The sequence below is a fragment of the Plectropomus leopardus genome, chromosome 10 (assembly GCF_026936395.1).
Source record: "Plectropomus leopardus strain MGB_pleo_1.0 chromosome 10, ASM2693639v1, whole genome shotgun sequence".
NCBI lineage: Eukaryota > Metazoa > Chordata > Actinopteri > Perciformes > Serranidae > Plectropomus > Plectropomus leopardus.
The window spans coordinates 24,569,285-24,586,250 of record NC_142185.1 but is presented as its reverse complement, the minus strand read 5'-3'; the positions used below and the strand labels follow the sequence as shown (position 1 = coordinate 24,586,250).

General features: G+C 38.8%; 2 protein-coding genes across 4 annotated transcripts in view; one reads left to right on the top strand and one right to left on the bottom strand.

Moving 5' to 3' along the window:
• Nucleotides 1–4,576, bottom strand: part of pou2f1b (POU class 2 homeobox 1b) — a 33,514-nt gene extending 28,938 nt beyond the window's left edge. For 2 of the 3 annotated variants that reach the window (XM_088083345.1, XM_088083348.1), the window contains exon 1: nucleotides 4,485–4,557. In XM_088083345.1, the coding sequence (XP_087939471.1) occupies nucleotides 4,485–4,530 (46 nt within the window). In that variant the 5' untranslated portion in view covers nucleotides 4,531–4,557. Of the gene's footprint in view, nucleotides 1–4,484 lie in introns of all 3 variants that reach the window. The other variant, XM_088083341.1, reaches the window with a different exon arrangement.
• Nucleotides 4,577–9,949: 5,373 nt separating this feature from the next.
• On the top strand, nucleotides 9,950–16,858 carry LOC121949152 (cell surface A33 antigen-like). The gene is made up of 7 exons (XM_088083359.1): nucleotides 9,950–10,123; nucleotides 10,479–10,645; nucleotides 12,492–12,705; nucleotides 12,839–13,003; nucleotides 13,690–13,806; nucleotides 13,897–14,020; nucleotides 14,189–16,858. The coding sequence occupies exons 1-7, from the start codon at nucleotides 10,051–10,053 to the stop codon at nucleotides 14,922–14,924; spliced, it is 1,596 nt and encodes a 531-aa protein (XP_087939485.1). The 5' UTR covers nucleotides 9,950–10,050; the 3' UTR covers nucleotides 14,925–16,858.
• Nucleotides 16,859–16,966: the final 108 nt, after the last annotated feature.

The window sequence follows — 16,966 nt, the reverse complement described above, 5'->3', positions numbered from 1 at the left end:
CTGACACATAAAGCTGAATTTCCTTTTTTTAAAGCAAAACAAGCAAAGAAACACAAAAAAACTGCAGTTGCATTTATTATCCTGTTTTGACTTGCGAAGATAGGTATGTCACAGCTGCAAAAGCCCCATACTGCGAGGAATACAACAAAAGGCAACACAGATTGAGTCATTCATAAACACCTATTTACTGACGGTGAGAACACCTTTTCTCAGACTTGAACTCTGAAGATCCTTGTATTACAGATAATAAAACTCATCCTCTGCTGAGTCTTTTAAAGCAAACTAAACGACAAACTTGGAGTAAAAAAAAAGAGTGCTATCAAGCTGTGTCTTGCCCAGCCATAAAACCTGCAGAGTGAATAGTAAGAATGCCCTGCCTGTTATTATTGTGGCTTTCCGGAAGTGGGCCTCACTACCCCTCCCTGTGCCTTCGGGGGATACACAGGTACAATCTTTGTATTCAGCACAGACAGACTCGGTCAAAACTCCTGCAACGACGAAGGGCATAACAGATACCGAGTTTTCAAAACTGCTCAGTCAAAAGCAACAAAAAGTTGTACAAATATATTCATTAGATTCTAATGAGATGGATTAACAGTTCAACACCAGCACCAACCCAACGCCAGACTACTTCCACTCCGTCTAAAAACGTGCTCACACAACAGTCAAAGGTCCCTACAGCTTAGACAAGTTAGACTTAAGACTTTTTGAGGCTTTTTCCATGCAACTAGGAATTAAATTTAAGACCAACCTTGCAATAGCCAAAATAAAAATAAAAGAAAACATCAATTATTAAGGGTTAGGGATGGTTTTTGCCCAAATAAAACATGACTTTTCTGGAGAAGTACCTGGGTGGGTTTTCTGGACAATAATTGTCCAGCCATGGAAAAACCAGGAACAAGTCGCCAGAGGGGCATTTTGGGTCATTTACAGATTATGAAAGTGTAGTTTCTAAGCTTTCCAACGGTGTCTAACACATGGAAATCTGAAAATATTTGAATATGTGGCCATTTGAATGTAGGCACTTTTTGTGAGAAATCCAGCCTCAAAGTTTCTGAAAGACTCTCACCTACCTGGGGAGCCAGGTAACAGTGGCTGCTCATTTGCATCACACTTACATAAATCCAACCCCCTACCGGTCTAGCTATCAGTGACATCTGTTAGCCCACAGGACAGGCAATACTTTATTCATGTACCCATGGGTGTGTTATTCACCCATTATTCAAGCACATCATCAGGTTGGTGTGTTATTCAAATTAATAGCAGATGCTCACAGTTTCGACGTGCGTTTCATTGCATTTTAAAACGACGATACTGAGCGAGCTAGCTAGCTAACTTGGACATTAATGAAACTCACAGCGGATTAATAAAAGATAGCTTCTCGCATGAAAAACAATTTGTAATCCCTGTATGTGACTTCGAATGAACTCTAACGTAACGCCGATGACTTGGACGTTAATGAAAACTCAAAAAGTGTTCGTCAGCATGACCAGGAGGATCTGGCTTCTTGAAGAAGTACTGTCGAAGATTTGCGCTGTAACAGCCCCGATTTAGTTCTTCTGCAATGCATTTTTCCTGCTCCATCTTCATTCAGTGATGAAAACACACACAGCTTCCAGAAGTAGCAGTAACAGTTACTAACCTACTTTAAATGCAGGAGCGGCTGCTTAAGTAGCCATGTGGTTCGTCTTTAACGTGCAGCTGATTGGCCGAAAAAAGGAGCAGAGGCACACTTTGGTATCACCACACCCTTGATTAGGAACCGGCTATTCCCCTAAAATAACCCAAATTCAAATACAAAGTTTTATGGTTTTAAGGGCCCCCAATACTGTTATTTGAAGCACAACTTGCATATTCCGCAAAAAAACGAAAATCGCTAATTAAAAGAAAAAAAAAACTATTTGTCTTTGTTTATGCGACTTGAGCCGGGCCGACTTCTTGCTGGTTTTCTGGTGGCGGGTCACAATTTTGTGTCTTCACTCAACATGTGTGATTTCCCTGCCTAATTCCCATTGTGCCGAGGCTGAAAAAAACTCTTTGCATAAAATATGCCTCATATGTGTCAATGTGCCTCATATGCATTATCTTGTGCTTGTTTCAGCTATTCTGCAAAATCTGGGTTAAATGGCTATTTTTGGTTGAATTTGCACTTCATTTTGTCCAGGTGACAGCTAGCAGACAGTGGAGTGTTGTTTGATCTGCTATTCTGATCTGTGTGACGTTATAAAAGATTGATTGAAGACATTTTAAAACCAGTTAAGGCCTAATTTGTTTTAGATTAAGAATACCAATGTCTGATATATATCCTGATTGTTTATTATTCTGATGTATCACTGGGTGACACACCTGCTCACTTGTCACTCTGCCATGCTACAAACTATACTTATGACTATAACTTAAACACTAGTAATACAAGCATACATCTACCACATTTTTAAGACATTTGAAAGATTCATTTAAGACTTGATTTTAGATTAATAATTTCAACACCTCAAAGACTTTTTGGGGATCTGCAGGAATGCCAGGGGTCATCCCTGTGTTTTATTTTATTGATTTAAACTAATATTGTGAGAGAGAGATCGGTAAAAGCAATCTTCACACTTGGCTGGGCGATTCAAATGCAGTTTGAAACACGTTTTTTTTTTAAGTCAAGAAAACTTTCCTGCTACAAATTTGAGGGCATGGGGTGAAATCAGTAGTTTATAAGCTGTAAATGGGCAGTTTCAGCATTTGATCTACATAACATACATTTCGGAGAACATAAAACTCTTTAAAAAATACCTTGAAAAAGTGTCAGATTTTAAGCTTAGGAACATAGGACCCTGGGCGCATAGATACTCGTCCTGGGCCATACTTCAGTCAAGCTGTGGTTCAAACCATAACTCAAACACTAACCACAGAAACCATGAAAAACCCCTAAAACAACACTGACATCACTCTTCACAGCCAACCGCCATAATCATGTTTTTATTTTATCTGCACTACATAAACGCTAAGAAAAACAGACAAGGCCATAGTTTCACAAACACTATCATCAATACTGGACATCAATGGACTCTTGAAAGATTGGTTTAAGAAGACCTTTATTTCACATTAATTATCTACCTCAATGCCTTTGAGACATTTTTTTTGAAGATCTGCAGGAAAGCCTAGCATTGTGAGAGAGTGGTACAACCTATTGTAGCACTTCAGATGATTAACACCTGGAGGGGGTGGACGTTTTAAATGCAGTATAATGGTGAAAATCATGTCAAGACCTGTCTCGCCCTCAAATGTGAGGATGTAGGATATCATCATTCCGTTTTAAGATGCAGATGGGTGATTAAACTGATTTAAACATGTGACCAAGACAAACATACATTGCTACAAACTTAAAACCCTTTGAAATAACTTGCCAGACTAAACTTGGGAACATAGGACCCTGGGCTCATAGATACCCCTCCTCGGCCATACTTCAATCAAACTGTAGTTGAAACTATAACTCAAACACTAGCCACGATAACAAAAAAAAACAAAACACTGACATCACTTTTCACAGCTAACCGCCATAATCCTTGTTGCACTTCAGCTGCTTTAGATAAACACTAATGTAAAGTTATCTTGTGAACAACTGGACCAAGTTAGAGGAGGCAGCCAGTGAAGCCAGTCGAGAGGCATCCCATTTTAAAACGTGAAAAGCCATATTTTCACAAACACAACAGTCAATATGGACACCAAGTGTTGTGTTGACATGCAGTTATTGTGCCGCGCAGGATCCAGCTCCTGGTCGGTCGATGGGATCTGCTGAACTCCGCACTCTGGCTCCGGCAGGCCCGCATGAATAACACAACAGGCTGCTGTGGCTCCGCTGCGCCGAGCACAAAAGGCTGAGGGGAAAACGCTCTGCTATAAAAACCAGGTCGAGACCAAGCACACCGAACCGACACCGTGTATCCAACAAAACAAAGACGCGTTTGCTCGGTTTAAATTCGCTCCTTCCGACAAGCACTGGGAAACAAACAAGCGCAGCCACTGCCCGGCTCGCCGAAAATGAATATGCAAACCTCTTTCAAAAGCTCCAGTGTGCATCAACACAAAGCGTTAGCAGCCGAGCTAACGCTAGCCCGCTAGCATCCTCATTTCAATCAGATTGCGTTAGTGAAATGTCTAAATATGTCACATATGAACCAGAGTCACGTCGGCGATTACTAATAAAATATGCTAAAATGTATTTGTCGACAGAGGTATGAATATGTAGCGGCGTACAGCCGTCTAATCACACAAAGGGGGGAGGCATGTTTCCATGTAATTTGCCGTCGCACTGCAATAGCTCGTTTCCTCCTCTGTCAAATTACAGTTGGCTAGCTGTGTGTAAACTACAACAGCGCTGGATATCGTCCCCGTCCGCTCGTCAATCTGCCTTTCGTCTGTTTTCCGTTAATCATAAATTGTGAGTAACACAGTTTGAATATGAGTATGAATATGTAAAATGCTGTAATCATTACCTGGTCCTGAACTCTCATCTTGACTCGCTGCTCCTCCGTCCGCCATTTTGAATATTTAACCCGAAATCCCAGCCCTGAGCCTGCCACAGCCGCACACACACACACACACAAACACACACACACACACACACACACGGGCACGGGCGCAGACGCGCGCGCACTCAGCAGTGAGTGGAGTGTGTGCTGGGTGTTGTTCTCTGTGGCTTATTTACATACTTAAATAATCATCTAGATTTTCTTAGGCGGTGAAGTTGGACTAAAAAAGACCATGTGTGGATCAGAAAGATCTAGAGCCAGCACACAGGTCCGCTGCCGGCTTTGTCCACAGCAGTGTAGTACCTCCAAATACTTTTATGATGGGTAACAGTGTACTTTAGGGACTGTTCTTTATACACCAGAGGGAAGGGGGTGGTGCAAAAACAGGGAGGCATGTCAAATGTTTTTTTAAGCCCTGGGGAGGGACTTGTGTTTTTATTTTGGGGTAGAGGAGGAGTGTACAATTTAACCGTGTTTTTATTTCAGCGCCAAACAATAACTCCTGTACAGAATCAGAATCAGAATCAGAAAAAGATTTATTGCCAGGTATAGTTAACACAATACGAGGAATTTGTTCTGGTGGGTTGGTGCAACATAAATATAGAAAAAAAGAAAACAGATAAAATAGAAGATACAAATATGAAATATAAAAATATAAATATATAACACCTGTACAATAACTCACCTCTGTCTGCTCTTTAAACTCTGGTCTTAGCTCCATGTCACTCTACACTGCTGACTTTATTTTTATTTATTCAGATACTGTTCTGCACTTTACACATGTATATATGTATATATGTATATATGTACAGTCTCTTAGTTTTTAGGTTTTTTTTAAGCGTATTCCTTTATATTCTATTAATAATGTGTGCTCTTTATTCTCTTGTTCTTACTGTATGGCGCTGCTACACCCCAATTTCTAAGTTTTGAGATCAATAAAGTATATCTATCTATCTATCTAAACATGCCTTCCAAATCTGCAGACTTAAAAAAAAAAGAAAAAAGAACAATAAAAAACACAACAATATCTAAGTTTAACCCTTTCAAACCTGCATCACTTTTCGTGTGCTTCTTTCTGACACATTTCCTAAGTAACTTATGTAAAAAGTGGTGCGATTTCTTGCAAAAACATGGACAAATAGGCAATAGCGAGAAATGCTGCACACATTGCAGGAAAATTTGTTTGTTTAAAAAATTATTTTTAACATGACACAAAACAACTAAAATAATATCATATTTACTCATTTAAAATTATTTTACAGATTTTTTTTAAAAATCATTTTATCGTTCAGTTTTTTCCATGTAATTTCTTTTTTTTTTACTCTATTTTTTTCTTTTTCTTTTTTTTTACTTGTACTTTTACTAATTTTTGGGTGATCTCTTTTTTATTGCTCATTGCCTTCTTCCCATGTTTTTGAAAAATATCAAGCTGATTTGCTCAGATTTCAAAGGGGTTGAAATACTGAGGCAGCCAGTGGCTCAGTTGGTAAAGTGGGTGTCTCATGTACAGAGAGTACGTCTTTGCTGCAGCAGCCGGGGGTTCGATTCCGGCCTCGGCCCTTTGCTTCATGTGTTCCCCTCTCTCTCTCTGTTTCATTCTTAAGCTGTCCTGTCTATAAAGGCAAAAAATAAAATAAAATTCTTAAAAAAAAGACATTTCAGGGCGGCTCAAAGTAGAATATTTGTATCTTCAGTGGGGGTAAAAAAAAAAAAAGAAAGAAGGAAAAAATAAAGTCACACCTCAGCCACGCCCTCCTCTGATAAAGAACAGGCCGTTTTAAAATGTGTGTGAACAACAATAATAAATAAGTAATGCAGTGTGATTCAAGATGAAATAAAACTGACAGGAGTTTTATTTGTTTCTATAAAGAGGTGCAGCAACATTTTTGCTTGTTTGTTTGTAGGCATTTTGGTCAGATTCAAAGTTTTATGTCCAGAAAGTTTTTATAATCAGTTACAGAGTAGAGCAGCAGTAGAGTAATGGTGTATTGGTGTCACGTTTGATGAAAGTCAAAGTTGGGTTGGTTTTTTTAAAAAAAAAATTTTAATGCTGTTTTCTGAAAAATTGTCATCCGGTATTTTTATTGCATTTATGTATATTTTTGAAAAATATGCTTGCTGCATACATTCACCTGCCAATATAATATATCCAGAAACCAAAAAGTATATTTTAATAATTGCCCTGCAAAAGATAAAAAAGAAAACTGGTCAGATGTGTTGGTGACCCGGTCTTGACCACAGAGAGGAAATTTCACTTCTCTAATATGAAGGGATGTGAAGTGGGGACATGTTTCCTTTTATTTCAGCCACTTCCTGCATTTTGCCCATTAATCTGCAGAGAATAAGACTTTTACTCTTTTTTGTTTTTCTTCAAAGGGCAAGAATTAATCTTCAACCTCATCATATCTTCATAAATCCTGAACACCTTTACAAACACTTGTTTACCTGAATATGTGTATAAATAATAAATGTTTTATGACACTATAAGGATTGTTCATGAGATTACAGCACTAGATAAGCACTTATTGAATAATTGATAACACTGTAATACACGTAGTATTACAGTGTTATCAATTATTCAATAAGTGCTTATACATCAGTTATGGAGGCTCCAGCTAGGTTATAATTGTTAATAAACAGCTATAAATCAAATTTTAAAAATGCCGCTAACAATGATGATAACAGTAATTCAATCTTGCATCAGCTTACAAATACATTGCAGTGTGCTATAAACCTTATTATATATTTTTTATAACTGCAAGATGTGAGTTAAATCCAATCCAAGTTTATTAAATGTGTTAATCAGTTACACATAAATCACAGTCAACATCAAGTCAGCAGTTATTTGTGTCACAGTTTATTAATGCAATTAAGAAATCAATCTGCACCTCAGCTACAACAACAGTGCAAAACTGACTAAATGAATACAGGTTTATTAGCCTTTGGCCCCCCAGAGTGTCGGCCTGCTACTGAGTTGTGGTGACTGGATTTGAGAGGCAGCGATGCACCGAGGGGTTAATAGGAGCTTAATTGACAATGTTTGGCCCATAACCACTGAGTAGGGTAAATTCATTTTCATAACAGTCAGAACTAATTGGACAGCAAGTGATACAGAACAATTTCGGAAAAACAGAAAAAAATAGAACAGTGTATAATTGTGAATTAAGTCTGATTAAACTCGTGAATTTACTGGTGTGGTCCTTTGATTGATTAAACCAGTTAACGGTTGCCTTTGGATTGGTTGCAGTGGTGACCATTATGTTTATTTACAACCATTTCCAATTTAATTATGTTGAAAATGTTCAAAATAATTCAGTTGATTTAAAGAAATACTCACCTCATTGTTTTACCTTGTGGATTCAAAGGAAGATTTAAAAAAGAGGATTTATATTATACTAGATTGACTTTGGTTTAACATTTGGAATTGCTATTTTTGTGTTGTTTTTTTAGTTTTATTTTTTCCAGCGTTGTGTTCTTTGAATGCTTACTGCTTACAGCCTAGCACCTTTTTTTTCTTTTTATTTATTTATAGATTTTTTTTATAAAGCTCAGACCTCAGACAAGCATTTAGGGGTAAATACCCCTAAACATCCCAAACACAGAAAATTAAAAAATAAATAAATAAATAAAAAATACAGACAGAAGTGCGTAAAAATACACCACTATACACTTCTAGTGGGTCATAAAAGGTGATTAAGAGGGATTACATCTGTATGAGTCTATACATTGTTTTTAGGAAAGTCCTGCAGCATGTATATGTAAAGACTGAATCAGTGGTTCACAATATTTTTGGATTGTGACACAAGACAAAAACAGTGTTTAACTGTGTCTCTTTGTCACATCTCAGATGTCTAGCAGTACCACTAAACAGACATTTCCCCTCTAAATTTCTCACATTATTTAAACAACTACTTGAAGCCCGAAAAGGTCAAATTGTTGCTGGCAAAGACTTGGCAAAATATTATATATATTTTTAATTACAGTAAATGTAAAAGAACTTTGTACTTTCTTCTTTCCAGCCTCATTTTTAATCTCGTGACCCCTCAGATTTATCTTGTGACCCTTTGGAGGGGGCCCAGACCTTATGTTGGTGAGTTCTGACCTGCTGCGAGTGCTGCTTACACACTGAAGCATCACTTTCAACACTGTAATACGCTCATAAACAATAAAATATCAGGTACAGAGGCCATTTTATGCAGAATGAATACTTTCACTTTTCATACTTCCAGGTTATTTTGCTGATAATACTTCTGTACTTAAATACATTATGCAGGGTTTTGAACACAGTACTTTGACAAGTAAACTTTCACTTAAAAGGACAATACTGTTTGTGTTGTGATGAAATTTCTCAGTCTTTTTTTTTCAGTTTGGGAGCTTTTGAAAACACGTTTGGATTTATCTTTTCAGTTCACTGAGTGGGTAGTATGTCCTCTTTTCCCCATATAAGAATTTGTCTCTCTCTCACACACACATACAACAAATGGTTAAACAGAAGTATTCAGTGCATCATAGGCTTGACTGAATATTTAAACACAGCTGACTTGTTGGCCCCAGTAGGACTGCATCGATATCCAGAGTCGAGTCAAATCTGCAACCTCATGCCACCAAAGCCACTGAATGAGCACACTGTCTTGTTTGTTACCAAGGTCAAATCTCTCCTGACACACTGCAAGTCACCATGTTTTAAAAATAAAACAGTTAAAAGTTTCACTTCAAACCGTCTTCCATTCATCTCAGCTCCGACCACAGCAAATCACAGTAACAAGATCAGGGGTTCAGGTACATTTACATTGTTTTTACTTTGTTTGTGCTCTGATAGATTTAAAGATCAGTAATGTTTTCTGTGTTAAAAACATGCAGCTTCAGAGTCGGTGCAACACTGCAGCCTGCAGGTCAAACTGAGTACAACACCAGATATGAAAACAGCACATTTCTTTCTTTCTGTCTTTCTTTCTTTCTTTCTTTCTTTCTTTCTAGGACAAAATCCGTTTTAAGTTACTGACTGTGATTTGTTAATTAACTGAAGTTTTACGGCACACGCTTCCCTGACGTTAGCATGAAGCTACATGTAGCAGCGTACACTTGCAGTAGGGTGCCTGGAGCAGATGGATGACCAAATATAGAAATCTGTCACAAGTTTCACGTCCACTGGATTACCTTTATGTACGTTTTCCTCATTATTTGAAAATCTATCTATGTATCTATCTATCTATCTATCTATCTATCTATCTATCTATATCTATATCTATATCTATATCTATATCTATCGATCCATCCATCCATCCATGTTATATTTCATTATTTAGGCCACTTTCATTGTACAGACCCCTCCTTACCACATATAGTATCTATAACAGGCAGGTTAAATCAAAGCAAATCAATGATTGGCCCTCTGGTTACATGTGACCCGTAGCTGTTGACTCATTACCCAGAAAAGTAAACTTCTCCATACCTGGGAGTTGACCGTGAAGGTTAGGCGGGCTCTTGCTCTTGGACTAAGGGCATCATTTTCAGTTTTTATACTTGCTGGATGTTTTTTTATCCTTTTTCAACAATGACGACAAAGAGGCACCTCGGATGGCAGTTGTTTCTGATAATCACAGGTAGGCTTTTTGCTTGTATTCTTTCTCTTTTCAATAAGCAGCTACCACACCTTTATGGTATTATCACCTGCGTTAATCATTAATCCAGCGTCTTGCTATTCAACCGGAAGACAGATTGGGTTTGACTAAAAACAGGCCTGTTGCTGGAACCATTTATTTAATCTTCCATGAAAAGAACACACTGTATTTTATATTTAGCAATACAAACATAGTGTGCTTGAAGTTATTCATTTTAAATCCTACCGATTTTTCTCCGCCCCTTAATACCACATTACGTATGTAGGGTTAAAGTGTACATTAATGTACTTGGATAAGAGATATTTGTCATAATGTACTGTATTTCATTTTATTTCAGTACTACCTTGCAGCAGAAGTTTGGAGGTTTCTATTCCAGAGAGACAATATGAGGTAGCAAGAGGAGGTGAAATCACTTTGACCTGTTCCTTTATCCCGGCCAGACCAATCGCCAACGCACTTGTCATTACATGGGAAGCTTACCCTGAGAAAGTCGGTGATCCAATGGTGAGAGATTAATTAAATAGCTGCATGCACGATGTGTGATTCTAACATCTTAATATGCATAACACATCATAATGATGAGCTCTTCTAAAGGGGAAGTCCACTGTCTAAAGCCCTACTTCACCAAACAGACAAATTGTCCTTTTATGGTAAAGGTTGATAAGATAATAAATGTACATTTTTTATCAACTGAAACGAAGGATGACTATTCACTGTTGTTAATACCATATATTTAATGTTATTCCATTATAAACTTGATGAAAAAAAATATATCTGAGTGATTTTTCACCATTTCTGAGATGTTTTTACAGTACTATAATGACTCCACACTCTTATGCTGATCTGTGGCCTTATCTCAGCTTGGGCTTTGAGACTACAAAATTATAAGAGAAAATAAAACCTGAGGAGTGGAGAGTGAAAGACGTCAGTGTTTACAAGACAGGGAGTGTCTGCATTTGAGCTGCATTGTGGGAGCTGTAGGGTCTGGTTTTTGTAGCGCTCTGGCCCAATTTTATCCTTTTAATGTCCTTGCTAAAAAAAAGCAACTTTATCCCCTTCTTTTTAGAGTTAATGGTGGCAATAATAGCAACAATCAAGGCTGATTTTTTTTCAGCAGTTATTCTTTAAATAACAGTAGTAACAGTCGTTTTTTGAATATGGGTCTCTACCAAAAATCAAAATTACAACTCATGTATTGTCATAATGCTTGTGGTGTGTTAGTATACCAACTCATATCAGCGTGTTACCTTGGAATTAGTAGTATACCAGTACTAGTATTATTTTAACATATTTATTCTAGATATTTACCATTACAGTACTTTAAAAGCATCTCGGAAATGGTGAAAATATCATGCTGATATTGATCTTTTTTTATGTTTTTCATCAAATAAACAATGGAATAACATTAAATATATGGTATGAACAAAAGTGAATACATATCCTTTTTTATTTCATAAAAAAAATCTTAAATCTTAGCATCATCTTCACCATATAAGGACAAGTCAATCATAAAAATCATACTCATGAAATTATTTCAATGTATATATATTGGATAACATTAAATGTATCATTTAACAATAATGAATGATCAGAGGTTAATTGATCTTGTAGTTTATAGTCAATTTTAATTACATTAACTTAACTTCACTACCTTCACCATGAAAGGACAAATCATCCCTTTGATAAGGCATGGGAACATTTTTTATCTGGATAAAGTCTGTTCAGTTATACCTTTAAGATTATAACATGTCGATAAAAATATGCCAACCTTTTAAAATCCCACTACAAAGAGGCCTCATGTCTGGGGCATGGCCTGGAGTTACTTTTTTTGTCATCAATTTCCTGTGGTAGGTGAACAGAAAAGGCAAACTGTTTAAAGACAGAGACATCTAGTGGACTCTTTTAGCATAACATACCTAAACTAAATGGTAAAGATGGCTCACTTGTATTTTTTATTTTCATTTTTTAATTTTTTTTACTTGACAAGACCAAAATACAGATGTTTCCTCTCAATTTAGATTGTTTTGGTGTGAGTTGCCAAGTACTGGAGATATTGGCTATAGAGATAATTGTCTTCTCTCAAATATAATGGAACTCAATGGGACTCCACCTGTGGTGCTCAAAGCAATAAAAATATGTTTGAAAATTTCAACAGCTTTGTCTCTTTCCAGAAATCATGACCCAGTTGCTAAAGATAATTCATAGACCTTGTTGTGAGGAACTATTTTTCTTTCTAAAATTATTTTTTTAGTGCTTTGAGCACCACAAGCTAAGTGCCATTTGGTTCCATTATATTGGAGAAAAGGCAGAAATACCTTTGTTTTGAATATGTTTGTGTTTATTTCTCTAGGACTCAGTGGCCACTTACTTTCTAAACAATCCGATTGACATTGCACCTGATTATGAAGGCAGAGCCTCCATGAGGGTCGACATTGAAAATCAAGTGAGCGAACTCACCTTAACCAAGGTGACCATGCAGGACAACCGCAGCTACCAGTGCAGTGTCATGATCCCCAATGATGACGAGGGAACAACAGCTGCCACCACCTCCCTTTTGGTCCTGGGTGAGAATTAACCACTGACATGTTTTAAGTCAATTTCTATGTTGTCTCCATAAAGAGGTCAAATAAATTCTGCTTGCAAAGCTCTGCAAAGTGTTTTGTAACTTTTCATGTATAGTTCTTTTTTTTCTTCCAGTGCCTCCCTCAGCGCCGATCTGCAGGATTCAAGGAGAAGCAGCGTACTTCCACAACATCACCCTCACCTGTTTTTCTGAGGAGGGATCCCCGAAACCCGTCTATGAATGGATGGGTTACAGCATCGAAAACATTCCCAGACGGTTTCCACCAACGGCATCTGAAAGTATGCATTTCAATCATCCATCTGTTTTGAAGCAAACATTTTAGCAGGAAGCTGGAGAGTTCCAGTCATCACTGTTAGTGATGCTGGTGTTTGCAGCTGTTTTTGCAAAGACCAAGTGATTTCAGTGTCAGTAACTGGAACTGGACCACTTTATTTAGCCTAATTCTGGGGCATCATTCTTCCAGAGTCTCAGCTAAGTTGAGCAACCGGATGAGGCCCTCACCTGATTCAAGCAATTAGATGCAGTCCAATTATTTCTTCCTGTGTTACAAGTTTGGCCCGATGCTGGGCCAGGTCATTTTTGGAATGGCTCAGAAATGGCAATGTCGGCAGGCAGAATCGGGCCACTTTATTTGGCCTGATTCATCCTGAGTCTCAGCCAAATTGGGCAGCCAGATGCAGCTGGACTTATTTCTTCCAGCATGCTGAGTTTGGCCCAATGCTGGATCAGGTCAGTATTGAAATGTTCCAGTGATATCAGTGTCGGCAGCTGAGACCGGGCCTGGTTACTTGGCCCAATTCGAGGGCATCAATTATCCCAAGTCTCAGCCAATAGGCGCAGCCCAACTTATTTCTGTCTAGCGTGCCAAGTTTGGCCCAAAGCTGGGCCATGTTGTTTTGGGTGTCTGGGAAATAATGACCCACCATCTTTGCATTTCAGCCTAATTTGTGTCATTATGTTGCAGAGGATGGAGTTCTGTCTCTCTTCAATATTTCAAGAGACTCATCTGGATATTACATCTGCACATCAACAAATCGAATTGGCTCTGCCAGCTGCAACTTTACCTTAGCTGTGACACCGGGTGAGTGTTCTAACATGATTTACCTGCTGGCCTTAGTCCAGGACTACGTTTAGTGTGAACACCGTTTTGTGTTTCCTCCTTTCTCCACAGGGGGTATGAACATTGGGTCGACTGCAGCTATAATCGGAGGAGTTCTCGCAGGTGTTGCAATGTTTGTGATTGTCATCTGCTGTTGCTGCAGAAAAAAGGGAAAAAAGGACAAGTATGCTGAAGGGTATGTGTGTTTCTGTCACTGTAAACTGTAAACTGTAACCAACAATTTTGTTAATGTGTTCTTTCACGTATAAGTTGTGTTTCCAGGTTATTTAGATTAGATCATCCAAAAACCCAGCCTCATAATTTTTGCTTTGTTTTGTGTATTTTGCCCCCGTTCGTCTGTTAGCTCCCCTGGGGATGCAGCATTTTACGACAGAGATACTCCTGAAGCTGGAGAGCAGTACTGGGACGACAAGTCAAACAGCAAGACAAAGCAGGTCACCCAGTATGAAGACAAAGCTGTCCCCCCAAACGATTACAGCGAAGAACCAGCCACTCACAAGTTTGAGGACGAGCAAAACAGTTACTATAGCAGTAAAGAAAAGCATGATGGCAAGGGGAGTGATGTTGACTCTCAGCGTTACCAGGATGACCAGCACGATAGGCGCCGTGGAAGTCGTGATCGCCTTGAAGATGACCGTGATCGTTATGGTGGCAGTCGTGATCGCCTCGATGATAAACATAACCATTACAGTGGAAGTCGTGATAGGCTCGATGATAAGCGTGATCATTATGGCAGCCGCGATCGCCTTGATGATCAGCGTGATCGTTACCGTGATAGTCAAGATCGCCTTGATGATCAACGCAATCGTTATGGAGGGAGTCGGGATCGACTTGATGATCAACGCGATCGTTATGGAGGCAGTCGGGATCGCCTGGATGATCAGCGTGATCGTTACCGTGGTAGCCAGGATCGCCTTGATGATCAGCGCGACCGCTACGGAGGCAGTCGGGATCGCCTTGATGATCAGCGCGACCGCTATGGAGGCAGTCGGGATCACCTTGATTACCGCCGTGATCGTTATGGAGGCAGCCGTGAACACCTCGATTACATTGATGATCAAAGCAGAAACCAATATTAACAACTATGTGTTACTGAAAGTTTTAATTCCCAAAATATCTTTTTTGTTCTTTTGTTCCGGCACTATTTTATTGCAGCACCTGGACATCTCAAAAAGAGGCACAACAAAATTAATTAGCGCATCCTCTCAATGAACGCAAATTCTTACCCAAAAGTCAATGTTCAAGTAATTCAGCCCAGTGAACTAAAGAAAAATGATGGCATTATACATTTTTACTAACCACAGATACATTACATTTTCACCTTGTACCAGTTTTTCTAAAGTGACGCAGTACATGACTTTTGTCATTGAGAGTCGAAGGTGGCGGTGCATGGCATGTCATCTTGGCAAGATGGCTGCCAAGCTGCAGACCGCTGTTTGAAACCAACGATACAGGTTGTTTGTTTGGGACCCTTTGTGGCATTTGTAGCACAAACCCTGGGTGTTTTATTACACTTTACAGCAGTTCCCAGCGTTTTTTTTTCTTTTGTTTCTGGCAGTTGGTTTGAATAATACCCTAAGCACAGAGAACAGGGTAAATTACAAATAATGGCTTGTCTCTAATATAAGATTGATTTTTCATTATGGTATAATTATTGCTGGTCTGACTGGGCCAAATATGCTTCAAACAAACCAAAGTAATCTGGTAACTTCTAACCCTGCCACGCCTTGAGTTGAATTAAGGAACATTGTAGGCTACTTAGTATAGTAAAAAAAAAAAGTTGCCTGACATAATGTCTTGATACAGTATACCCCATGAGTGAGTCATAAAACCCTGCAATAGGTTAGCATTTTACCACCTCCACTTCCCTCATCTCAAAGTCAATGGAGTCATAGTCAATGCTATGACGACGGCAGCACATGTAGATGCAGAATATATTTTTCTACTTCTTCAACTCCATGGCCCCTTCTGCGAAAGCATTACTTTTCTACGATTGAGAAGTACTCATCAACATCGGGAAAAGTTGTGTGGAGTTTGGACTGAATGCAGTGAACCATGAGAGGATCCCCACTAACTGCATATGCCGAGTGGCCAGTCAGACCAGAGGGGAGAAACGAAGTCGAACATGTCGGGCGAGGAGGGGAGCCGGCATCAGGGTGAGGCTGACCCAACCCTGCGATTGAGGCTCACTCAGTAACGGGAAATGCTCTGCGCACGTCTTCACAGAGACATGGTTAACCACTAACATCCCCGATCAGGCTGTTGCACTGGATGGGTGGACCTTGTTCGGAGCCGACAGGACACAGGACTTTGATGTAAATTTAAAAAAATGCACTGCAGAAATTGTATGATGCCATCAGTAGCAACATGCCCAAGTAAATGCATGGAATCTTCATGGTCGCTGCTGATTTTAATCAACTCATTCTTCAACTCCAAAGATGTAGCAGGATAAAGCACAAATGTAATTTGATTTTTTCAACCCACTCACGAAATTTCAAATAACCAAAAAAAATGATAAAAATGCCATCCCAGCTTATTGTCCGACCATTTCCTTGTCACCTTTTGGTATTTTAGTTTTTGGCCATTTTCTTGCCAAATTGATCATTATGTTTTTCCACGAGTTGTAAGAAATCGAACCAACTTTCTCATGTTTCAGAGGTTTAAATGATTGTCAAAGGCGTCTGAATGCACAGGAAAACTGGCATCCATCCAGGTGTTAAAGGGTTAACATGTAGCCTTGTTTGTAATTAAAAGTAATGAAGGGCCTCAGCTGCAGCTGAGCTAGATTAAAATCTATTTTCAAATTTATTTTTAATGTGTGTGGAAAACCGCTTTGTAATGGGCTTTTTAAGTGTCAGTTTACACTGAGTTGAATTTTAAGTGATCTTTGCGTGCAGCTTTTTGTTCATTCTCTTGTGTTATAAATGATTGCTCTTGAATGTAAGAACTGCAATTTGTTTTTATATGAAGCTAAATCAAATCAAATTCAATAAAGAAAGTGGTACTACTGGTACTGTTTTGTGTGCAGTAAAAATTCCTCAAAACTCAGAGCCAAGTCTGACCTAATTTAATCATGGAGCTGCCCCCCCTCCTTCCTCCACCTTGCATCGGTCAGACCTCT